The sequence below is a fragment of the Taudactylus pleione genome, unplaced genomic scaffold (assembly GCF_031769625.1).
Source record: "Taudactylus pleione unplaced genomic scaffold, aTauple2 ptg000201l, whole genome shotgun sequence".
Taxonomy (NCBI): domain Eukaryota; kingdom Metazoa; phylum Chordata; class Amphibia; order Anura; family Myobatrachidae; genus Taudactylus; species Taudactylus pleione.
Window position 1 is genome coordinate 44014793 of NW_028284603.1, and position 26875 is coordinate 44041667.

The 26875-nt window shown below is 43.6% G+C and overlaps 1 protein-coding gene across 2 annotated transcripts; it reads right to left on the bottom strand.

Annotated features, from left to right (window-relative positions):
* Positions 1-4853: 4853 nt before the first annotated feature.
* On the bottom strand, positions 4854-21713 carry MGME1 (mitochondrial genome maintenance exonuclease 1). 2 transcript variants are annotated; one of them, XM_088477585.1, is made up of 5 exons: positions 21574-21713; positions 17689-18208; positions 16326-16548; positions 14034-14166; positions 4854-7145 (listed from the first exon to the last, which is right to left on the bottom strand). In XM_088477585.1, the coding sequence occupies exons 2-5, from the start codon at positions 18185-18187 to the stop codon at positions 6999-7001; spliced, it is 1002 nt and encodes a 333-aa protein (XP_088333711.1). In that variant the 5' UTR covers positions 18188-18208; positions 21574-21713; the 3' UTR covers positions 4854-6998. The 2 variants fall into 2 exon arrangements, with proteins under 2 accessions (XP_088333711.1, XP_088333710.1); XM_088477584.1 differs by having other exon boundaries at positions 17689-18275.
* Positions 21714-26875: the final 5162 nt, after the last annotated feature.

Below are 26875 nucleotides of genomic sequence, written 5' to 3' on the forward strand. Positions count from 1 at the left end.
GTTTTCACTGCTACCCAAGTCTTGTAAATAGAGCTATTTACATTATCTGTGATTCCAGTCATGCCGGCCTCCGTTGAAACCCGATCACCACCTGAGACAGGTAACTCGCAGACACCAATCGTGACACTGTGGTTGTGGATTCCAGCGGGGACGAATTAATACTCTGTGAGGATGAGGATGTACACAACACTGAAGAGGGTGAGGAATCGGTGGATGAGGAGGATGAGGACGACATCTTGCCTCCGTAGAGCCAGTTTGTGCAGGGACAGATTAATTGCCAGCTTGTTTTGTGGGGGCCCAAACGAACCAATCATTTCAGCCACAGTCGTGTGGCAGACCCTGGCGCTGAAATGTTTGGTTTGTTAAAGTGTGCATGTCCTGTTTATACAACATAAGGGTGGGTGGGAGGGCCCAAGGACAATTCCATCTTGCACCTCTTTTTTTTCTTTGAATTATGTACTGTTTGGGGCCTAGTTTTTCAAACTGCCATCCTGTCTGCCACTGCAGTGTCACTCCTAGATGGGCCACGTGTTTGTGCCACCCACTCGTATCTCTTAGCATAGTCATCCAACTACCTCGGTGCAACCTTTTGGATATAAAAACACTATTGTGAGGTGTTCAGAATAGACTGGAAATGAGTGGAAATTAAGGTTATTGAGGTTAATAATAGCATAGGAGCAGAAAAACACACAAATTCTGTGATTTTAGCTGTTTTTATGCTTTTTAAAAAAAAAATACAGATCCAAAACACAAAACCCAGAACCCAAAACACGGAAGGGTGGTTTTGGCAAAACCAATCCAGATCCAAAACACGAAGAAAGATCCAGATCCAAAACACGAAAAGTGGCCGGTGCACACCCCTAGTGGTCACCCACAGCTTGGCGAGCGGCCAGGAGGCCGCAACAAAAAAAACAAAAACGCCCTGATTCAGAGTGAGCGCTCTTAAAGAGCGTCCGGCTCTGAATCAGGCCCAGAATACCACAGAAGTGGACTAAGGGCCCGATTCAGATTTGGTAATCATGTAATGCTGGGTACACACAGGCACTTATATTAGCCGATCAATTGATCGGCCAGTGTGTACCAGCGATATGTCTGTGAACAACTTTTTGTGGTATCAGGTCTTCTGTATAAAGGAAGCTTTGGCGTGGCCTGAAAGTTATAAGATCCTATTTGATATATTATTTACTAAAACTTGGGTTAGCTCCCAAATTTATAGTTTTTTTCAAGTGCGGTGGTATAAAATGCACCACATGTAAACACGCCATTATAAAACTCTTACCATAACTACTATGACAGGGGACGCGAAGAAGATCACCAGCTTTATTAATTGTAATACGAGTTGGGTGATTTATCTTCTACAGTGTGGTTGTCATCTAAATTATGTAGGGCGTACTACAAGACCCCTAAAGGTGCGATGTATGGAACACCGCAGAAATATCCTGAAAAAGCTACAAAATCATAGCATACCTAAACACTTTTTGGAACACCACGGGAGTGATCCTACTTCTTTGACTGTGATTTGTTCCCCCAACACATCGTGGTTTAAGAAATTATGCCATCAAGAGATATACTGGACTTTCCAACTCAGGGCCTGATTCAGCTTTGGGAATAGAGTGAGAAACCGCACGTAACTTGATCATCTTGGTGAAACCATGCTGCACTGCAGGTGGGGCAGATGTAAAATGTGCAGGGAGATTTAGATTTGGGAGGAGTGTGTCCAAACTGATATCTAAATTGCAGTGTAAAAATAAACCTGTGCAGTATTTGTGGGCTACATGCAAAAGCAGCCAGTATTTACCCTTCATGCAAAACAAAATGTATGTATTTGCACCCCTTGCATTGCAACATGGTTTGTCCTGGTTCACAGTTACGTGCTCTCTCTCACTCTATTCCCAAAGCTGAATCAGGCCCTGAATTCCTTATTTCTTTGAGGACTAAATGAAGCATTAGAATTAAATGCTATATTGTGATCTGAGTATGGACTTTAATTTTTTTCTTTTTATCTTTTTTTCATGGTCTTGTTTTTATTTTTATATTGATCCTTCCCTGGTTTTGTTTACAGTTTGATTTTCTTTTCCCCTTTACCCTTGCCTCCACTTTTCTATTTTTATTTATTTTCCATTCCCGGAACACGGGAGGGTTCACTGGGGGGAATTCAATTCAACGCGAATCGAATAGCGACGGGAGCAAGCTCCCGAAGCTATTCAATTCAGTGCACTGTGTGGTCGGGGAATGCTGGTTATCGCGCCTTAACAAGGCTGTTAAGGCGTAGTAATCGGCATACTCTTACCACAGCACCGGGCGTGCAGCTGTTAGCGCAACACTATGCAGAAAAACAGCTGCGCGCCCGGTACTTTGGTCGGATTTCTCCTCGCATCCCCAGAGGGGTGAGAGAAGAAATCCTTAGCCCGCCCAAGCAGTGCCCTCCTGTCACTATTAAACATCGCGCTGAATTGAATTTCCCCCATTGTACTGTATATTTTTATATATATTATAAAGAAAAACCTGTGGTTTCTGACTTTAATCTTCAGTGTTTATTTATATATATTAATTTAACTTTATTATTCTTATTGATATAAATTATTTTTCTGGATAATTCTAGACTACGTTGACGTATATAATATGTGTATCTAGTTTGTATCTCTAGATGTAGGCTGTCCTAGTTAATAACCCACTATTGTCCTCTATACTATCTAATGGATTACAGATGCACCGATACCTAGCAACGATCTAACAATCCCTTCAATTGGCTTTATATGGCACGTGCGGATTTACATATAGGACCGTGACACGTGATGTAAATTGCATCGGATATCTGCATCCGACCCTCCAATAAATACGTGAAATGCAGCGCCTGTTGTTGCTGCGCTCCACAGCCGATCATGTATCTTTGCGCACTGACACGTGATCCTAAACACAGCCAATGAGAGTTTAGGATGGGCATAAATAAAGAACAACAAGGGCATGCACAGTCACGATCGGATTGATGTTATCCACTTTTAGTAAGTAGTTGTATTTTATTATTGATTACATTCTAATCTATAGTGTAGGTTTGTCTCCTATTCAATAATTATATGTTATATATGTTAATGACCATGATTAGTCACATCTGGTTAGCATTAAGCACTAATGGAAGGTAGTATTTAAAGAATGATTAGCAGGCTTCCAGGCACCTTGAAAAAGCTGCTCCTGTGAAACGCGTTGGTGATATCCCCTGGCACTTGGTAATATAACCTACTGGCACCTTTATTGGGCACCTTTTGATACAAAGCACCTTGATATTTATTGGGAGGGCTGTCTGGACTTGGGACATTGTGCAACAATATCCAGCTAGTGGCTACAGAGAGGAACCACAAAGTCCGCGTTGGAGGCTTTTGGACTGTGAGGCCATCGCTAATTAAAGACTCTCTCAGGACTTTATGACAAGCCAGTAACTCTTTATAGCTGGAACCTTTGTTACCAAGAGAACCTATGACCAGGTGCATTTGAACTGCTCGATTAGAATTAACTTAGTGCCTTCAGGGTGATTATACTATATTTGCCTACTTATTTTTAATGTTTACACCGGTCGATAACTATTTTCATTGTATTTGAAATTCTATACCTTCCATGTGCTTATACACAGTACTGTTTGTATTTTTATATTTTATATATTATTAAACCCTTTCTAGTTTTACTTTTATCAACTAACGCTGCTTTATCTTTTATTTTATCACTTTCAGGAGGCCGACTACCTCCTTTCAGCAGCCGCTTGGAGCACCAACACCTAGCAGCGCCCCTAACTTTTATTAGTATTATTTACTATTTGCCTTTCTTAGTGCCAGCTAGGGTTGTCTCTTTTGGCAGCATTTACGGTGCCTGCTGCCTACAGTTATAGAAACCGGATTCCTGTGGCTGATCTACGCCCAGCTTTGTGCCCTTTTGCATCACTCTGGGGTAGTGCAGACAGTAAAGTCCATGTAACTGATTTGCAATTTTTCTAGGTACATAAAAGCCTCTGTATAGTTTCATGAACCTGCACAAAGGCCTACAGCCAATATTGTCATAGAAACAACATCACGTGTATAAAGAAATTCCAGGCTACACATTAAGTTGTGGTTAAACAACATCACATGTGTGTTTAATCCAGGATATGTCACTAAAATTCAGGGCAGGTATGACAGCTTCTTCAGGTGTGAACGCTTACATTTAAGTGATGCATATTTAACCAGTGCTAACAGTAATAAACAGACTAAGGCCCTCAATCAGAGCCGTACGCTCTGAGCAGAGCGCACACTCTGAATGAGGGCCGGGCTCCATTTTCATGGAGCGTCCTCCTGGACGCTCGTATAGCTGTGGGTCACCACCCACAGGCTATACGAGCGTGCTTTGTGATGGCCGCGATGGTCGAGACCATCGCGACCATCGAAATTGCGAGCCGGAGCCTGCGGTTGAGGTTTTCAACCGCAAGCTCCGGAGTGATTTTGGCTCTATCAGAGCCAAAATCACTCCCACTGACATCACTAGTGATGTCAGTGGGCCGGCTTCTGACGGGAGGCGTTCCCGTGGGAACGCCCCCGTCAGGGAGGCACGCCCACCAAAGGGGGCGTGCTGTCAATCAACATTGACAGCACGCCCCCTTTGATCGGACACAACGAGCGAAGGACTTTCCTTCGCTCGTCGCGTCTGGCGCATGCGCACGACGGAGCTCCCTCCGTCATGCGCATGCTCAGTGCATAACATCGACCCACTTGCGAGCGGACAGCCGCTCGCGAGTGGGTCTGAATCAGGCCCTAAATTTGGTAGAATAATTATGCATGATTACATGCTAAAAAAAAACCTGTATAAAAGTGCAAAACACTTAATGATATAAATACTAGCAAGTTCTTTTATTATAAAGATTAAAATCATGGTACATATCACAGCTGTATTAATTGTTACTCAAAACAATTTTGTGTTTTGTGATCATAATTCTACATACATTGCCAAATGGCAACAAATTCCAAATCGCTTGCTAGGATTTTATAGCTGTAACAACAGAAGCATTAACAGAAGAAGTAACAAAAGACAAATACCCCTGAAAAGGAGGTTGGGCAAGAATGCTTTAAAAGTACTGCAGACATATCGCCTTACATCTTAAGCTGGGTACACACTTGGACGACCCTGAGATCTTTCGACTGGCCAATACTATGTTATGATATATCGGGTCTTCTTGCACAGTGCGCCGTACAATATGATATTTCGTTACAGGATTAATGTTACCGCATTGTGTGTCACATCTGATGCTAAGATGTGATACCCACTTTACGATGGTCAGTGCGAACCATCGCTGATCACAAAATTGCCCAATATATTGTTTAGTGTGTACCCAGCTTAAGAAGCATATGATCAAATCATGGCAGAAACTGAAGACAAAATGTAAAAATTTACAATGTAACTCAACTAATAATTAATTGAGAAAAAAAATAAAAAAATCTATGGAATAAACGTGGCACAAAGATCAGGATATGAATTACAAAACTTTCCAATGGTCTAACAAAAGGTCAAATTATATTGCACAACGTTTTATAGGATTAATCAGAAGCATCCACATATTTTTTGGTCTATTTTTTACAACCACACAATATACATCACTTACAGATGTGTCCTCATACACATGGCCTCAAGACGCCTGGCGCGTGTGGGGTGCTCCGAGCAGTGTAGAGTCTCTTTCACTCTAATGTACGTCTTGAGGTGGGTACACACACTATGACTACAGATCGGCCATTTGGCCGATCTGCTGACCTATCTGACGATTGGAATACGACGATTGCATACACATATGCCATTCAGAATACCGACTGGGTTGTGACGTCAGTTACCGGCGGCCTCGTACACAGAGCACGATGAGCCAATATATTGGCTATCTGCTGTGCTGCACAGCCGACACGGCTTTCACAGACATATCGTCTGTACACACTGGTTGACGCACACACAATATATCGGCCATTCAATTGTACCCAGCATTAGTTGCAATCGGACGCAACAAAATCGCCCCATGAGACTGCACTGATTAATTTGATGTGCGACACTTGTATATCTGTATGCGACTGAGTCTGTATACGAAGCACAACGGAACTTTGTGTGAAAAAAGGCAATGGGCGCTGCATTGTAGCACTTCATACACAGATTCAGATTAGTCTGTGCAGTCTCATGAAGCGGTTTTGTCGCATCCAATTGCAACTAAGACGCACATTCAAGTGAAAAATACATTCAGCGCAAGCCGAGTCGCATGGGATCTGACGCGCCAAGAAGGGCTGTTTGGCCCAACTGCAGCAATAGTGTATGAGGACACGTCTGTACTTGTAATTATCAACACCTGACATAGCAGCCAGGTCCACCCCGAAACTCAGCGTGTCCGACCATCCTGGATTAAACACACCAGTATAGTATAGAATGGTACCATTTATATGTGTGCACCCTGATTTGTTATATGCAGGATCACTGAAGGATTTGTGCAGGTGATCCTTGCGCTTCCTTGAATGTACCTGTACATCACACCCTTTCATGTAATGTATCAGCGCTCTGATTGGCTTTTAAAGTTTGAGATGTGGCACCATGCAACTCATCAACTGATTTCTCAGAGATGAAGACAATACTAGCATGTATTAGAATAAAGCCAGCATCTCTTGAAATGTTTAATTTTTTAATCAAGACCAATTAGATCAATAACAATACTTAGAAAATATTTAAAAAGCAGTTCCCTTTATCAAATATAAAAAACACGTTACTACTTGGGAAAATGTATTTGAAGTACACGTTATCTTTGTAGGCCTACAGCTAAATGTGTCATTTTAATTATAGCTGGCATAACACAATTTGCACTGGGGATCTCGGTCCTACAGGAAGTAAGAAGTGCATTGGAAAAGTCCTGCTCTCCTCCATAACACTTCATATAACCTGATCTTGAGACCTTTACATTCACAAGAACGTGAGAAATCATTCTTCTATATGGCATGTTGTATACAGCAATGTTGTTACTATTGTTTTTCCTCCTTTTTCTCTTTATATTCTTCCAGACGTAGCAGCCACTTGTCCCAGTAATGTAAACAAGCGTTGGGGTCCATAAAATGTGCATGTGCAGGGGATCCGTCTTTATAGACCACCACTATGAGTCCACAATCAACCTGAAAGATAAAAGAAGTCATCTTAATTTATTTTCGCTAGAAGAACTACCTCATAATGAAACTGTCATGCCTAGTGATGTCAGGACGGCAAACTAAGGGGCCTTGGGGGCCTATTTACTAAGCAGTGTTAGGAGACAGAGTGAAAAGTGATAAGGTGCCAGCCAATCAGCTCCCAACTGTCATGTCACAGGCTGTGTTTGAAAAATGGCAGTTGGGAGCTGATTGGCTGGCACCTTATCACTCTGTCTCCTACCACTGCTTAGTAAATAGTCACAGTTGTACGCTATAGCTGCCGCAGTTATGGATTTGTGATAATATACCATATGCAACAGCTGCAAAAACTTGTATTGATATGGTTTAGGGAGCAATCGCAGCTGTCCGCAACTGCAGCTTAGGCAAACATCGCCTCCTTGAGTGAGCCTATGGTCACTCAACAAGACTGCCGGAACTGAGACGCCAGAGCCATGTTAACTGCGTACAAGATCGCAAATGCAGGATGCGTTTTTAGCCGACGCACCCTGTTGCCACCCTCAAAAACCCCCTGCATGTCAATCACACTGTGATTAAAGACTCGCAGCACACAGTAGCAAAAAAGAAAAACAAAAAAACAGCTCCATTTGCAAAGATATCGCCATTGAGTACTACTCTGATTCAGGCGCTAAGACCATGCAAGTAAGCAAAATTATAGCAGCCAATGTCTGTCATGCTAAACTACAAAACTCACATACCATCACTGAGCATACTGTATAATACAGGTCTCCCCAGTCCCTCATCACTACACATGTATCCAGTGGAGAACCGCACACACATTGTCAATGATTATAATATTCGGGTGCTGTAATCCCGTAATCAATAAAATATAGCAACTTTCAGTTACAAAGAACCAAACTAAGAGGCCAGCACACCACCTTAATTCAAAAATTGTAATAAAAAAATTGTATGAAAAATACAGCCATTAAAAGTCCATCAAAACGTGCGGCCTGGTGACAAATGACCACATTTGCATATTGTCACCAGGCTGCTGTTGAGTATACATGCTGCCATCTGTCATATTGATGTTTTGCACTGCTGCTAATGCGGCATCTTTCCATCTATAACAACGTCGTTATCGTTCAATCGTTCATTAATCGTCTGAAGATCGTTCACTAAAACGACCAGCGAAGCGAATGCCCGCTGGTCGTTAAAAGACATTATCATCGTGCTGACAAGCTGGTCAACCTGATGATAACATCAGGTTCAGCGTGTTTGCATTTGATTGATGAGCCTGCACTGAACGACTGCTTGTTCAGTGTGGGCTCATCACAGACTGACAAACGACTGCACAATTACTTTGTCGTAATCGTGCAGTGGTTTTCAGCTCGTCTAGTGCATGGGCAGCTTAAGAATGATTTAAAATATAATAGAAGACAGTTTGTTCGCCGAAGGGCTGTAGAGTGGTACAATAATGAGTGTCTGCAGACAACAGTGAATCATGGTGAAGGTTCCTTGCAAGTTTGGGGCTGTATTTCAGCAAATGGAGTTGGGTATTTGGTCAGGATTCCTTAAAAGCTGAGAAATATAGGCAGGTACTTATCCATAATGCAATACCATCGGGGAGGCGTCTGATTGGCTCCAAATTTGTTCTGCATGACCACGACCCCAAACATACAGCCAATGTCGTTAAGAACTATCTTCAGCGTAAAGAAGAACAAACAGTCCTGGAAGTGATGATATGGCCCCACAGAGCCCTGATTTCAACATCATCGGGTCTTTCTGGGATTACATGAAGAGACAGAAGGAATTGAGCAAGCCTACATCCACAGAAGATCTGTGGTTAGTTCTCCAAGATGTTTGTAACAACCTACCTGCCGAGTTCCTTCAAAATCTGTGTGCAAATGTACCTAGAATAATTTATGCTGTTTTGAAGGCAAAGGGTGGTCACATAAAATATTGATTTGATTTAAATTTCTTTTCTGTTCATTCACTTTGCATTTTGTTCACTGAGAAAAATAAACTATTAACACTTCTATTAATTAGAGCATTCTTACTTTGCAGAATTTTTTCCACACCTGCCTAAGAATTTTGCACAGTATTGATAGTGAGTGAGAAAATATATATTATATATATATATATATATATATATATATATACACACACACACACACACACACACACACACACAAATATAGTCCAGGCGGCACTCACATATAAAAGTCAAACAGAGCTCCGATGCCCTCTGTTAGGGAATCAAGCAGGATCCCACAACTTCCCTGACAACCACTCCTACAACGGGACTGTAAATCCACCGTGTCTCCCAATCACAATAAACAACAGCTCACCTTTCCCATCTCCTGTCATCCCTCTGATACACCTGTACACATCAGTAATAATAGCCAGTTTTGATGAATTTCATTACCATACCCACACTCGCCATCATAGAGGTGAGCACGGAGTACACTCCACACCTCTTGGATAGAGAGAAAGCCGAAACATTACCATCCATCAATATTATAGCAGTCACTGGTGACTGGCATTTGTGGTTCCCGGTGGTGTGATATAGATGGAATAAAGGAGAGAGAGTGGAAGGTGGAAACAAGAAAAATTAACTTTTCATTAAAAACAAACCTTAAGGAAGTCCACTATAGGCAACCATGACTGTCCGTCAGTATTTATCTTACATAACCTCATCCTCCTCCTCCTGATTCTGGATACTGCTTTGTCTTGTGGTTATGTGCTAGCTCAGAGTAGCTGGCATCATGCTTGCTGCTGGAAACAGAACTAGGACACTTGTTTACCATGTTCACAAAAGTCCTAGCGGCAGCTGTGGTCATCAAGGAGGTCACCGAGACAGCCAGAGGAGGAGGAACAGAGATGGCAACAACAATGGCAGCTGAACGGAGACAGCATTCAGTGGCTCTTCGAAACAATCTCCCAATGCATTCGCCAATCTTTAATGCTTCATATTTGTGCAAGGCCCACATATCTCTTCTTGTATCCACATTACGTCTTTTCAGACAAACACCACTAATCCTTCTCCAGACATTACTCCCAGGTCCCTCACATCATCTCTTTCTGACACAAACTGTATTCTTCACCAGACACAGAGGGCCCCACCCAGATTAATTTCTATAATATCTCAACAAACCAAATTTTCCTTGTTAGACAAGCATCAGTCAAATCATTCACTCATGCAGTATAAAGAAAACCTAGACATACCATCTGTAGGAAGACCCTCATGGAGACGTTTCTCAAATCTTGCCCTAACCCAACTGATTCATATTTACAAATCACTACTTTCCCCGGTTTCTGCTGACCAACAAAACATGTCCAAAAATAACTGAAATCCATTTGTATTTTAAACATTCCTGGGCAAAAATGCAGTTGGCCTGTTGCTGGACCATTACATATTTCCAGTCAGCGGCCAATAACACCAATGGGAATACATGGTATCCGGCCATTCTGTATTCTGATGAACACAGAGATCGTAATGTGAGTTAACGGCAACTTTCTCTCAGCTCCTATTAACTCCCTTTGGGGCCCATTTAGCAAAGTGTATTTGAGGTATAATCCCCGAAAACACACGTTTTCGGGGGTTTACCTCAAATATTAAAGTATCCCCCGTATGTGTATTAAGAAGGGACCACAGCAGGTATCTCCGATTCCTGCTGTGATCCCTCCATTACCGCAGGCAGCCGCATACCCCTTAGGTTTCTATGGAGGATGCGATGCTGCCATATTTACCCATATGCGGAATGAGATGCATTCCAGATATTGGCCCCCCGCAGCTAACGCCATCTTCAGATGACGTTAGCCGCTGTAGCCTATGGGCTACAACGTGCATAATTAGCCGGCAGAGGGATCCACTGGAACCCTCCCCGGCTATGGCGGCTGTGCATGTGCAGTCTGGGGCACTTCCTGCACTGGCCGGCAGCTCTCTGGAGACATTGCAGGGAAGGGTTCCTTCTGGAGCCCGTGTCCCTGCATGTCCTGGATGATACATCCGGCCGATATGATCGCATTTTGCGTTACTGGCATGCCCTGATCGCGTTGCAAAAGCAATCATAGATAAATGGGGGCCTTATTGTCTAATCCACGCCCTTCTAGAGGATTAATTTCCCCTTCAGTCTTTTGTCCAGCAACTTTCCTCTTGTCAGTAACTATAGTGAAAATTCTGCGTTATTGTTATCTAAAGTAAAATGATTATAAATACAAAGTTGGTAATTACGCATTATGGCCCTCATTCAGAGCCGTACGCTCTGAGCAGAGCGCACGCTCTGAATGAGGGCCGGCCTCCATGAAAATGGAGCGTCCTCCTGGACGCTCGTATAGCTGTGGGTCACCACCCACAGGCTATACGAGCGTGCAGTTTGATGGCCGCGATGGTCGTGACCATCGCGACCATCGAAACTGCGAGCCGGAGCCTGCGGTTGAGGTTTTCAACCGCAAGCTCCGGAGTGATTTCACTAGTGATGTCAGTGGGCCGGCTTTTGACGGGAGGCGTTCCCGTGGGAACGCCCCCGTCAGGGAGGCACGCCCCCGGCACGCCTACCAGAGGGGGCGTGCTGTCAATCAACATCGACAGCACGCCCCCTTTGATCAGACACAACGAGCGAAGGACTTTCCTTCGCTCGTCGCGTCTGGCGCATGCGCACGACGGAGCTCCCTCCGTCGTGCGCATGCTCAGTCCAGAACATCGACCCACTTGCGAGCGGACAGCCGCTCGCGAGTGGGTCTGAATCAGGCCCAATGTCACAGGATTTACAGCTTAATTCAAATAGGTTTTAAGCATACAGAATTATTTAACTCCATTTTGTTTGATCACCCCCATTCTAGTGCGCTTCTCCATCCAGATAACACGCCCTTCTACCCCGCATTTTATTCATCTGCCCACACAATTAAATAACGAAAATATAAGTATGTCTGTGCTTGGGATCACTAAAGCATAACAAGCAGAATAGAGCAATACGTTTACCAAATGTTTAATCATGAAATACACAAACAAGAACTGCAGTTCCTGAATATTAAATGAACAATCAGCAGGTGCAAATATGCATCAGTACACACATAAGAAATGGATATATATCATAATCCTGAAATGAATTTTTTTTTTAAAAGTTCAGAGTCCTGCTTAGCAGAAAAAAGATGCTCTCAGGGCCTGATTCAGACCTGGTCGCAAGCGCTGAGCGCTCGCAACCGGGTCGATGGTGGCCCAGAACGAATGCGCACGACGGAGCCGGCTCAGTTGTGCGCATGCGCGAGACCCGGATAGCGACGGGTCTCGTACAAAAGGGGGCGTGCTGTCGATGTTGAGTGACAGCAAGCCCCCTTTGGTGGGCGGCTGCCCAGACGGAGGCGTTCCCATGAGAACGCCTACCGTCTGGGGGCGGCCCCACTGACATCACAAGTGATGTCAGTGGGAGAGCTTTCGGCTCTGCAAAGGAGAGCTCTGAGACCTGCATTTGTTCCTGTGAAACTTCAAACAGATTACACAGAGACTTTTTCCAGCCGGGATTTTTCCATCCACTGCCTCACACCTGGTGTCAGTGCATACAACCGAGGGTTAAACGGAGTGTCCAGGCTCCTTGCTGGAATTTCAAGACCCCCTGTGGGTTGCATCCACGGTGAGCGGCAGACCAGCCTGTTGTAATCGGCATCCCCGCTGCATGTGCTTTTGCCGGAGGGAGACTGCGCTGTACCAGTGTTCCCCAGTTCTTGGAAGCTAAACTGTATTTGGCCTGGTCAGTACCTGGCAGGGTGACCTCCAGGGAATACCAGGTGCTGTAGTTTAAGAGATATATATTTGGGAGTGGTTTTGCACATGGCCTAGCAATATAAAAGTTTATATTATCAATCAAATATACCCAATTTCTGAGTGTGTAATGAATCACCAATTCGCCTTCAGATTTCATTATGATTCATGAAGTCTGCTTTTTTATGATGGATCTATACCATTTGAATTTTTTAATAAATTATATGGTACTTTATTATTTTATTGCTACTAATAAAAGTTATGTCTTAATTTAATTATAATTAGTACTTAAGAGTGCCCAGACAATAGCCCTACTTTTTTCTCCTTTGTTGTTTGATACATGTATTTGGCTTTGGGAGCACCACCAACAATTATTGATGATAGATAATACTCTGTGATTGTTGTGTGGTTGGTTCATAATTAACTCTTAGTTCTGTGCAGAATCTCCTTTCCCTTTCTTCTCATAAGAGGCACACTGCATCCACACTACCACTTTAATACCATACATGCCTCTAGGGATATCCGGATTACCACTGTTTAGCAGATGGGGAGCAGTGAGTCTATTGTGCTTAGGAACACCTTTTTTTGCTGGCTTTCCCTCTGAGAACAGGAAAGCATTTATATCACCGTGCTCATGCCAATTGTGACATTCTTTTACAATCAGAACTCACAAGCATCTTTTTTCTGCTAAGCAGGACTCTATCTTATGTATTTTTAACTTTTTGAAAAACTTCATTTCAGGATTATGATATATATCCATTTCTTATGTGTGTACTGATGCATATTTGCACCTGCTGATTGTTCATTTAATATTCAGGAACTGCAGTTCTTGTTTATGTGTATTTCATTATTAAACATTTGGTAAACTTATTTCTCTATTCTGCTTGTTATGCTTTAGTGATCCCAAGCACAGACATACAGTACTTATATTTTCATTGTGCCTTTTGTGAGAGCATTTGTGGCAGTCTCCTCTGTATGTCAGCTGCTGTGGATTCACTGTAGATCCCTGATTGATTAAGTGCATTAATGCATTTGGCTTCTGGCACACAAATAACATGCATTTTTTTTGTATAGGAAGCGGTATTTTCTGCAGCCTTAGTACTTAATAATGGCTGTCACAAAGGAGACGAAAAAAAAAGTAAAAATACCAATTGACTTACCTGGAAGTTATAATTACTGTCATGATTTATAGCTCCTATATATGCTGCAACCTGTAGTGGATTGTCAAAGGTGTTCTTTAAGTGTGGTTTCTGCTTCTCAGAGGTTTTCCAGTCTATCACGCACAGCTTCTCCCTGCAAGCGATTCAAGGTATTTTATTAACTGAAAGTAATATATCCAGTAAAGGAACCACTGAGACAATAAAATTGTGGCTTATTATATTCTGGAAGAGATAGACATGCTCCAATGACATCAAGTAACATGACTGCTAACCAGCCAACAAGTGTTGATAAATACAGTCCAACCACCTAGATGCCTTTGCTGAACAGCATAGTTTCTCCAGTGGTAATTCTACAAAAAAACCTGCACGGCACTCAAAGGTTTTTTTTTTTTTTTAGAAAATATAATTATATATAGAGGGTCACTTTTTATATGTGAATATATCTTTTTTACCCAAGGATGTAGTTTAAAAGTTTTTGTGGTCGTGAGCCCTGAATAGAGCCAGTTCTTGTCTATGTAACTATACAGAGGCCTAAAACGCTACTCATTGCTTCTATTGGTAAGCAATACCTAAATTTGATGCAAGCTTTAGAAGGGATGTACAAAAAGTAGTAATAGCCACTCTGTATACTAAACCAGAGTTATTGAGAATAGAGCAGGAGAGTTCACCAATAATCAAAGATCTCTGAGTCAAAAAGTAAAAAAGGAAGAATCAGTACAGATCTTCATTTGTTGCACGTTTAACGGGTCCTTGTTGTCACCTGTGTGTAAACTACTTGGGCAGCATGGTTTTGTGCTAAATCAATTTTTATCAGCAACAGTGTGAACAAACATTTTTGGGCCTCATAACATTTTTAAAGAGCCCCCTTGTACCACCCAATAGTGAAAAACTCACATATATACATGGGGCTTTGACAGAAAAGCCAGGACCCATATCAGCTGCATCTCCTGCACCTATGGTAGTTGTTTTATTGTTTATCAACATTACTTTGGACTACAAAATTGAGGGTGGACTGTTAGTAACAGTGGATGACATGGCAGCTGGTGTTAGATCCAGGTTACACTAAAGCTGGGTACACATTAGACAAGCTGTGTACCCAGCCTACGACAGGTGCGACGGATGACATATCGTGCTGTCCATACACACCACATGATTTAGTGAATAACCACACGATTTGTCGTGTCCCCGCCACACCCAAAAGCATGGTATCATCAGTCACATCTTCAGATTGAGCAGCATGTACAGTAGATTTGAGGATGTGACAGACGGCACCACGGGTGCGTACACACTGGGCGATTTCAAAGATTTGACGTTCCGACACGTTGGAAAATGACAAATCGTTTAAGAAAAGTCTAATGTGTACCCAGCTTATGTCTATAAATACTGGATATAGGGGAGTTGTGTGACGCACGGTCAAAGAAGCCGAATATATATATATATATATATATATATATATATATATATATATATATATATATACCTTTTTACTGATGCAGCAAACGTGGATAATATCTATAAGTAATCACCCGAGGGCACCTTCTGTTTCTTATATTTCCAGGAACTTTTATACAAAGGTTATGTTGGATGATGCTATCTGTATCTTGATTTTAAGTGGGTAAAATATATATAGACTTTCCTGGATAATAAATTATAGCTTACTGTACATTATATTTTAACACATTTTTGAGAGATGGCAGTATTGAGAGATATGTGCAATTGCTAGCCGACTGTGCCTACTAACTCCTTAACTCGGATTTTACTTAATATGAAATTAAACTGAAACAAACAACTAATACCAGTATGCAGTCAGTTTGTTCACATTCAGAATGTCAACAGCAGAAGGAGAACAGGTTCTGAATGTCAACATGTACAGAATGCAAACAATGAATTGTCAGAATGTTGACATTCTGAACGTCGGCACTCGATTTTAGGGTTACATTAAGATTAGGGTTGGGCTGCAGTTAGGGTTAGATCAGGGTTATGTTCAGAGTAAGATTGGAAATGGGATTTCCCTTTCAATATACCAACTGTCGGCATTGTCAGTGTTGAACCTTGTGAATGTTGACATTTGACATACTGACATTCGGATAGTGGACAATATATACCACAGCCCTTATAACATTTTCTGGCACAGAGCAAACATCAGGTTCACAGTGATCCTGGAGCAGATGAGCCATGAGATAGTAAGGAGAGTCATGTACTTGTGAATGCATTTCCAAAGCTACAAAATATAAAGAAAGAAAAAAAATGAAAAAATAGAAGAGAAATAAATAAATAACTTAGTTGTGTTACCTATATTGAGCCACGCAGTCAACAAATCCCAAATAATTCAACTCGGGGTGCACAACAGCACTTTCTAGAGTCTTAATTTCTGCAACGTCAGACAGGACATGTTCCACACTGGCCAGATATCCAGTTAGCTCTTTGGTTTCTTCCTGCTTCCGGGTAATCTCATCTCCAGACAAAAGCAGATCCTCCAGCCTTGCATGAAACAGCTTTCCCTGAGAGAAAACAGCTTGAAACAAAAATTGAACAACTGTTAGAACTACAATTACTAAATGCGGGCATACGTATTGGATAGAGCAATGGTTTATTTGGGTTAGTGGGGAATTATTACACCATCCCCAATAGATCATTAATTAAAGGTAGAGTAATTTGCAATGCCTAGCAAGGAATGTGATGTTTCACAAAATGCAGCTGCTGTCTTTCAGCAGATTATGGAGAGATGTATCAAGTCTTCTAATAAGTGGAAAAGTATACAAGGGGAGAAGCTACCCATAGCAACCAATCAGCTTCTGCCTGTCATATCTAGAACATACTTGATAAATGCTAGCTACAAGTTGATAGAAGTTGACCATAGCAACCTACACTCTTTGGGAAGTTTAAATACATCTCCACCTATGTATGTTAACATGCATCTATATACCGGTCAGTGACTTCTGCAACCATGTGAATGAACCTGGGATCTGTATATACATTCTGTAGTGGTGGTGATCACACTGCAGGTGTTTTATTGGTAGTCTCTAACATACTATCTCTGATTCTGTCTCATAAATTAGATAGTGAATGGTAATGTAAAAATAAACCCAAAAGAAGTGATAAATGATACATTTCCCAGTATAAGAACTGTAAAACATATTAATCAGCAGGAAGAGCCTTACAACATGTAACATTGGGATGTAGTCAACATACCGACAGCCGGGATGCCTTCTGTTGAAATCCAGGTGTCAGAATAAACATAGGCGGCTAAATCCCGGAGCCAGCCTACACGCTGGAATCCCGACAGATGACATCCCAATCGGATGAGCAGGGCGCCCTTAGCTGTTAGCCACGGGGGTAGGGACTGGGGGGGTTGTGAGTAGACACTACAGTGGGCAGGGGTTAGGGTTAGGCACTAAGGGGGGACAATTAGGTTTAGGCACCAAGGGGGGAGGGTTAGGGTTAGGCACTAACGGAGAGGGTTAGGATGCAAGAAGGGAAAGTTAGAGTTAGGAAGAGAAGAGGCGGGACAGTATACTTACCCGACCCCTGTCGGGATTCCGAGCATCGGCGGGATGCCGCTGTTGCCATTTTCACAGCAGGCATCCCGCCTGCCAGGATTTCATACCCAACCCGTAACAATAAGGACGTTATAAATTAGAATATATTACTATACCTGCTGTGTACTCTATAAATCCTTCTTCACCCAGTTCCATTATCATCCTCTGTTTCCACCTTTCTAAGTAAAATGCCTGCTCCATCGGCATGGTCTGCTGCAGGATTCGGGTGACACTCGGCGGTCTGTCGTTCGTCATTTGACTCCTGGATGGTAGGCTAATTTGCACTGGGATGCTGGGATCGGTCTTCTCCACGGACATTAAAACTTTGTTGGGGTTGTTCAGCGAGACACGGTTCTGGAGAACCTTAGGTTCCGAATCTTGTGATGGACGTTTTGACTTCACCACTTTGCCATACAGGAAACGGTCTTCTTCAAATATACCCTCTGGTGTCCGAGAATTGGTCTTGGAAGTTGTAACCATCCTTACCAAATTGGCATATTTCTCCTGGTCAACGTCCTCATAACCATTTACTTTTTTCTTCCTGCTGAGGGAAAGGCAGGATGTAGACAGGAATACTGGACATTGTGCTTGCTGGAGTAGAATGCTTCTTAGCATTTTGCAGTTTCTGTTTATTAGCTGTAGAGGTTGCATTGATGAAAACATTAATAAAGATCCTTCACACGGAGACAGGAATATTAATCACCTTTAAAAAAAAAACAAAAAAAAAACATAAAATTATAATGTAAAACTGATAATACTTACTAATAATATTGGGAAGTAGATCAAAAGATCATAATTAATTGTGGCTGTACACTCTGTGATATTGCAACATGTTGGGTTCTAAGATACCTACGAAGCCTAATAATGCTCCAGCTGAAATGATGGGTTGGCCGCTGTGGGTCTCCATTTTAAGTGATCCATTTTTTTATTTTCCTATGCTCACCACATGAAATCTATGAGATTTAGGGCCCGATTCCGAGATGCACACTAATGCAATCGCAACTGCATTCTCTCATTGATCGCAGTGGCCGCAATATGCTAAAGCCTCTGAAAACATAGCCGAGCATAGGGACGCCCACTGCTGCCTTCTCATATCCGTCCGATGACGTACAACTACGTAATATCGACGCACATCTCACAGTCACTCAGCATGCAAGTCAAGTCTGACCAGTCACAAATACTGCAGCTCTCCTGACACGTAGAGAGCGCTCATGTTGTGAGGGAGAACACAATGTCTAATTTATGCACGCCCATAAAACAGCATTTAAACGCCGGACACACGTGCATTATTCTAACTAACCCCCCGTTACCACCTCTGATTGTTGACAACCTGTCATTCACTTTGCGAGTGGTTCCTCTGTACGAGAGTAATCACAATGCAATCACTGCACAAGTGCAGTGCGGCATTCGCGCATGCATAATGGCAAATCGCTCGATCTGCGTAAATATCGGCATTGCATAAGTATCTGGATCAGGCCCTGTAAATCAGAAGGATGTGCACAAATCATTACATTTTAAAGATACTGGGCCTGATTGAGAGAAGGACACTAAAGCGATCGCTGCTGCGATTTCATACGCAACGCAGCAGCGAAAATATGCTGTTAGCAAAGATCACCCGAGCATCAAGACGCCCACAGCTCCCTTCTTACCTGCGTGCGATGACGCATACCTGCGTAAATATCAGTAACATCGACGCACATTGGCAGCCATCTTAGCCTTGCGGAAGGTATAACCTGCCGCAGCCCTGGGAGCTCTTCTGACACGCAGAGCTGCGCATGCACTCGCAGTGGATAATTTATGCACGCTCATGTAACGGCGTTTAAACAGACAAGCACGCCTGCGTTTTTCTGTCCACTCCCCGTTACCACCACCAAATGCTGACGATCTGTCAGTCACTTTGTAATGGGATCCTCTGCGCATCCGTGATCGCAATGCGATAGCTGTGTACGCACAGTGCACTTATACGCAAGCGCGATGGCAAACAATTGCTCAATCAGCGTAAAATCACATTAGCGTCCATCTCTGAATCAGGCCCACTGTGTGGAACAATCCGTTGCTTAAAATTCATAATGCTATTACATGCCTGGGAACTTCACAGCAACAAGGAATCATTGTAACATACATACATACGAGTATTAAAGATAAAGGCAAAAGACTCAAGCTGGCCATACACCTGCACGACCAGCATACGTTCCGATTCACCATCCGACTCCCCGGAGCTCCCTGGCAGTTCCGGCAGCAAGTTTGTTGTTTTTCTTAGCACAGGATCTGTCGTATGATCGATCTTGTGCATCACATGCTCATTAAGGAAACAGTCATTGAAATGACTAGAATTGCTGCACGATGGATCGCATGAACAAAATAAACGGCACGATCTGCACACGATACGATGGAACATATGGGCTGCACATCTGATCAGAAGATCCAATTATAGGAGCTGCGGGAGCGCGCATCGGATCTTATCTTACTAAAAAAAATACATGATTTTCACAAGAGCCATCATATGACTCGTCGAAAATCTGGCAATCGGCCCGAAATCGTGCAGGTGTATGGCCAGCATAACTTATTGCAGTGCAATTTTTTCTTTTCCTTCCCCAAAACGGTCTTGGAAGGTATAACCAGATGTGACTTCCATTGCAGAGAATGGAAAAGATTTGCAGTTGGTATTTCCATACACGGATAATGTTGTGTGTGAACCGAGGGGTCCTCTGCACTAGTGCATATAGTGAGCATTATAATCTCTTCCCTCTATATTAAAAATCTGTATTATACATCATTTACTTAAGTATAATTGTGAGGACTTTGAGTACTCCCTTGGATAACAAAGAATAACGTGAAAATAAAAGGAAAAGGGTTATCCTATATAAGGAGCGAAATAGTTCCTTCAAACAAACCTCTAACCCCTCAAATTAACATTGCTTATGCTAGCCATACACGCTACAATTATTGAGACGATCCGCCCGATATCGGTGGATCGCCGCGATAATTGTAGCGTGGGGGGGGCGACCGAGGGTTAAATATTGCTCGGTCGGGCATGCTGGATTGTCCAGCATGCCCGTCCGATGCGATATTACCCGGTAAACTGTCGGCCGCATCGGGCAGTGTATGCCCAGCGCAGCCGACAGACAGACATTTCCTGTGTTCCTTCCTACGGAAGGAACAGGGAAATATCTCCTCCCCCGGGGGCGGAGCGCGGATGTCGGGCTATACACTGTGAGATTTCTCAGTGTATGCCGTGGACATCTGCGGCTGGCAGCCGGCCAGATAAAATGTCTGTCGGTCTGACAGACATTTTATCTGGCAGTGTATGCCCAGCATTAGTGACAGGATCATATAGCCTCACAAAGCACTTTTTACCCTTGCAATCTGAATTGGCCAATATGTAGCACTTAACCTCATGTATCAAAGTTCTATTTTTCTACAGATTGCAAGTGCTAATCGTACAGAACTGACGTGCATCGCTTATCATCCAGTGAATGTACATGAACGATAATCATTCAACACTGGAAAACGGCAAAAAACTGCCATGATTGTTTGATTTTCTATGAACTTCCAGTGTCATTCAAGCAATCAACCTGTCAGTGCCAACATGCTCAGTGGATGGATAAGTATTACGCTACATACACAATACAATGCTGTTCATGCACTTTTTCTCCTGTACAGTTTGCAACATTACATTTCATTTTAGTACATGCATACACAACTAATACCTACAATGAAGAAACACACTAAAGTGAATCAATCATTAGGATCAGTTATTTCCAACAAATATCAAGGATCCTTAAATTGCACTGAGGAGGTGACATATTCCAGTTTGTGCACAAATACATTTAAATCCCATAATTATGCATGCGATGGGATGGTAATGAATAATCAACCTGTAACTCCACAGCTGGTGTGGAACTAAAACTCCCAGCAAGTCCTGCCGGCTCAGCATTCGTAGCTGTAGAACAATATGTCACTATCACTGTGAAGTTCCCATGTAGTATCACTCCACTCACCTCTGTGACAGATGTTAGATCCAAGTTGGGGTGTGGGGAGGGTTAGGCTGCAGGAGGGGAGGGGCAGGGACCGGGAAGGTCCTCTAGCCCACAACCAAGCCTGATCCTCTCCGCCGCGGTCGCAGCTATTACACGTTCCAGCGGACTAACATACATCTGTTTGCAAGAGCTCAAACTGTCAGAGTATGACACGGAAGCGGCCATATTCCTGGAGACTTTCTACTACACACTGGCCCCGGCCTCAGGGAAATTTTTATAGGAATGTACTGGTAGAGACAGTTCAGCTTATAGCCCTCTGTACTTTGGTTCATGATCTCTATGAACGTTACTATGGTGAAGGCTTAGTTATCCTTATCAGTAATTTCACTACTTTGCTAATTGCTTTCAGTAGTTTGAGTTAACTTATTAAATCACATTTGTCTACTGCTATAATCAAAGTTGGGCTGTTTCTACAGTATGAAAGTTTCAAAAGCATAGTAGCCAATGCCCACTGTCATAATATCCGAGGACAGTCCCAGATTTTAAAGGGGTGTCCCTGGAAAAGTACATATAGTTTTGTACATAATGCACATAATGGGTGTGACTGAGTCACATGGATCTCTGGTTCAGGGCACATACAGTGCTTGCACATGCGCAGATGAGAATTTATGCATCTATGCGTATGTCCTTCCTAATTTCTGAATCAGACACAACTTGGCCATATCTGTCTTTCCGTGAAATAAAGCGTTTCAGGGAGTGAGCTGGGCAGTCACAATGCGATCGCACATAAGGCCTAATTCAGACCCGCTCGTGAGCCCTCGCAAGCGGGTCGATGTTGGCCAAGTGCGCATGCGCACGAGGGAGCCGGCTCCGTCGTGCGCATGCGCGAGACCCGGATAGCGATGGCCAAGCCATCGCTATGGGTCTCGCTACAAAGGGGGCGTGCTGTCGATGGTGAGTGACAGCATGCCCCCTTTGGTGGGCGTGCTGGGGGCATGGCTGCCCAGACGGAGGCGTTCCCATGGGAACGTCTACCGTCTGGGGCCGGCCCCACTGACATCTGATAGAGCCGAAAGCACTCCAGGGCTTGCGGCAGACGAGACCCTACCAGAAGGGTCTCGTCGCAAGCCAGATGGTCGCGATGGTCTTGACCATCGCGACCATCTTTTTGGCCGCTCGCTATAGCTGTGGGTGGTAACCCACAGCTATGCGAGCGGCCGGGAGGCCGCTCTAAAATTCAGAGGGACGGCCCTGATTCAGAGCGAGCGCTCTGTCAGAGCGTCCGGTTCTGAATCAGGGCCATAATCACCCTGACTCTTGGGATATTAATGACAGTGTATGAACTTCCATGTGATTCTGAGCCATGTGTGCGGGGAAGGGAAGTCTGTGGTTGACGGATCTCTTACACATAACTTGGGGATGGTGCAAGCTAAGATACTAATGATGACGGGTGCCTTGGCTGTGTAACATTAGTGTATGATCTCCCGCATTAGGTGATTGGATGCTTGGATTAGCATAAGGTAGTAAATCAGGTGCTCACCACTGCAGCCACTTAATATGCGACCCAGAATCAGACCCTATAAGTGCTCTTTTTCTATATATGCAATTCCCACTATCTAAGGCTATCATTTGTAGCTCAGGATTAGCCCCTATAAATCCTCTTATTCTATATACTTTATTGTATGCAATTTCCACTAAGGCTATCATTTGTAGCTCTATAGGTCAGTATTTATTGGATGGACCAGTGTAGAGGTTGGCATCCATGCAATATCACTTCTAGATACCTCCCAACATCTCCATTTCTGATATCGGTACAGCATTGCCTAATGTCCCGGAACGGCGGGAAGGCTCCTGAAAATCGGAATTTCTTCTTTTTGTGGGGTTAATTAATTCCATATTCAGAAGGTAAGGGTATCACAAGGTAAGGGTATCAGGTACAGCTCTATGACAACCCTATCTACAATCTGTGGTCCTGACAGTATCTCTGGTTGTAGCTTATTTGTCAGGTGGATGATAACACGCATATGGGGCCAATGAAAGACTTGTACACCCTGCAGGGCATATGTTATTGATGGATGGATAGGAACATTCCCAATTTCAGCTTTCAATGTTATCATAGTCTGAAGCATCAGCAGGGATCAAGTCAATGGCTTATGGAGGCTCCTCAGAAAGAAAGGGTGGCAAAAGACATGCCTACTGTTGTTTTTTTTTACCTACCCTCTCTTTCTGCTATTTTTCCAATTGCAGTTAAATAGGTCTCAAAATCATCACTTACAGTCACGTTCTGCAGACCATGGCTACACCATTTTAAGTTTGAGCTAACCACTGCTCCGGTGAAGAAATCTCCAGCCAGCGTGACCACCTGCTGTACCATCTCTAAGTTTCCTGCTCTTGGTGCTGTTCTTTCCAGTTCTCCTCAGTGGACAACTGCTACACTCTGGTTACCTCCTACTGAATAGTTGTAGCCTGTAGCAAGGCTTAATTCACTTCCCCCATTTATAGCAACATTATGTTTGCACCACCAAATAAATGGGTGTAAGTCCCTTTTGAGTTTTTCACATTTTTAATTTTTTAAAATTTTTACTGATGACAAATTGTAGTTCCTACTTGCATTATCAGCCATACCCTGAAAATATTAGGTAGCAAATGTTATCTCATGGGGTAGAAGTTGGCACATCCTAATACACAAGCCAGTAATAAAGTCAAAGCCCAACAGTTTGGGCACAACTTGCACACAGCTAAATGACTGAATAATATAAATAAATTCTAAGCCTGTCCAGCTTTAATTAACAAACAAAGGCCCTCATTCAGAGCCGTACGCAAACAGCAGTACGCTCGTTGCGTTCCGATGTTGACTAACCGCGCATGCGTCGGTGTAACACTGCGCATGTGCGTACGTCAGATTGCGAGCTTATTTTGTCTCGTTCGTCAAATAGCGTACAGGAAGTGACATGTCAAATGTGAATGACAGAACAGGGCGTTTTTGGGTGTTGACGGGGGTGGAGATGGAAAAACGCAGGCGTGGCGAGGCGTTTTTGGGGCGTACATACATTAGCAGATGCGAGCGTAAAATGTGTACGGACCGACTCATACATCACTGGATGATCCTCTTTCCCTTCAAAATGCTCGCACAGCTTAGGGTCTGGATTACTCGACCACATTGGCGATGGCCTTCTCCGTCCCGGCACTCCACGTTGTTGCAGCGATTAATCTCGGGTGATCAGAACAGCAATTAGTGTTGGATTGAAAACCGGCTTGGTATGTGTTTGGAAAGCAGTTTTTTGGGTTAGCACAAAAGCATACGCAGGTGGAAATCATAGCTGCTAATGTGATGATTACACAATCAATTTACGTACATTTGTGGGTGTTTCTTTTGCGCTCAGGCCCTCATTCAGAGCCACTCGCTAGCGGCAGTATGCTCGTTCCGAGCGATGTTTGCACATCTGCGCATGCGTACGGTTTTTAGTACGCATGCGCGAACCAGTCAGTGCGGCCGAAAATCGTTTGTACGCAATATAGCGAGTGCCTGCTATTTTGAGTGACAGAATGAGGCGTATGTGGGTGGTAACAGGGGAAGGTGCTTGAAAACGGGGAGTGGAGATCCGAACGCAGGCGTGCTTAAAGGTCAAAACGGGCGTTTTATGGGTGTGCATAATTAATATAGCAGCGTCAATGACCACGTCATTTGTTTTTTTTTAACTCAGAACTGCTCGCAAAATAGCGGTTGAAAAAACCAACCACAAGAATAGCGAGCAGTTCATATCCTGTTCGATGTACTCGATTAATCTAATAAATAGCGGACATGACGTATGGTGCGAGCGGCCAGGGGGCGTTTTTAAGAAATAAAAGAGCGTATGTTTTGCTCGCTCGTTCAGACTTAGAGGTGTGAACAGACTGCAATGTGCGAATGGATCATTTGAATAGCCACCCCTTGTTTTTGAACGAACGAACGCAAATAGCGAACGGCTCTGAATGAGGGCCTCAATTTGTTGGTTAGGGCCTATTGTAACAATAATGTCATCATGTTTTTTTTGTTTTTACCTTTTTCTTTTGGCCTGTTGAATTTGCATCGTTATGTTAAATTTGAAACGTTCCTTAAAGAGCCCTTTTTTTTTTTTGGCATGTAAAATGTGGTTTTTGCCAGTTTGTGCCTTTTGGCCCAGGATTAAATGTAATCCATTTTGACAATAATGTGAGAATACAATGTCAGTTTTTTACTTTTTTTTTTATTGCTCAAACAAAAACGAAAATAAATAACCGATTTGTGGCAAAGATTTTTTGCAGGGTTCATTCCCAAAGTTACAATAATTGCGACAACATAAAAGATTTATGAAATGTAGAACACAAAATTAAAAACAATTCTCAAGAAAGGAGAGGGAAGTTTTGACCAGAAAGGAATATGAGCCAAGCACAGAAGGAGTGTGGGAAAAGTCGCCATTGCTGTCACCGTTTTTTCACCCGTTTGGCTGGGGGAGGGAGGGCGCCAGACCGGGTCCGGGATGTCATCGGGCTGGCCTGTTCAGAGGCAGATGTTGTGGCCTCTGGACTAGGCACAGGGCTAGGCACATTTGGAGGATTGGCTGATGTTGTGCCAGAGGTGGAGGATCCTGATGTTCCGGCAGGAAGGGAGGTCGGCTCCACCATGTGCTGGCGAACGAGCTGCTCCAGGGCATTGGCGATGCGGATGTTGGCCCTGGTATTTTCCGCCAGGGCCTGACCAATGGTCACGTTGGCCGCAGCATTTTGCTCCAGGGCCTCAGCCACCCGTAGCAGACTGGCGTCCATCCTCTGCAGAATCTCCGTATGGAAATCCGATTTGAAATTGAGTTCTGTGAGGAGGGCCACTGCCTGCGAGGGGGATTGCCCTGGACTGGCTTCTGCAGGGTCCTCAGCCGGATGTACTGGTTCCTCCCCTGCAGAGCCAGCAGAAATTCGGGGCCAAGGCTCCCCTCTGGAGCAGACTCATCCGCCTGTGTCTCTGTTTGGAAAAATGAGAAAAGACTCACATATTGGCACAATAACATTTCAGAGTTGGTGACATCACAAGATTTACCTGGGACAACATGAGGAGCCGCAAAGTCTGGCATGTCCGTATCCATGTTGGACACGCCAAACACCTCCACAGGCTGCACACACCCCTGTGCCAGCTCTTCTAAATCCGTCAACTCCAATAACACAGGGGTGGGACTCCCACCTGTCCCCCTTGCATGCCTAGCCCTGTCCGCGAGTTTTTGCTTTAGGCGATATTTGAAGTCGCCCCATCTGTGGGATAAAATGGGAACCATTATCCTTTTGTTTAAAATGGGGTTTGTTTATAGGGGGG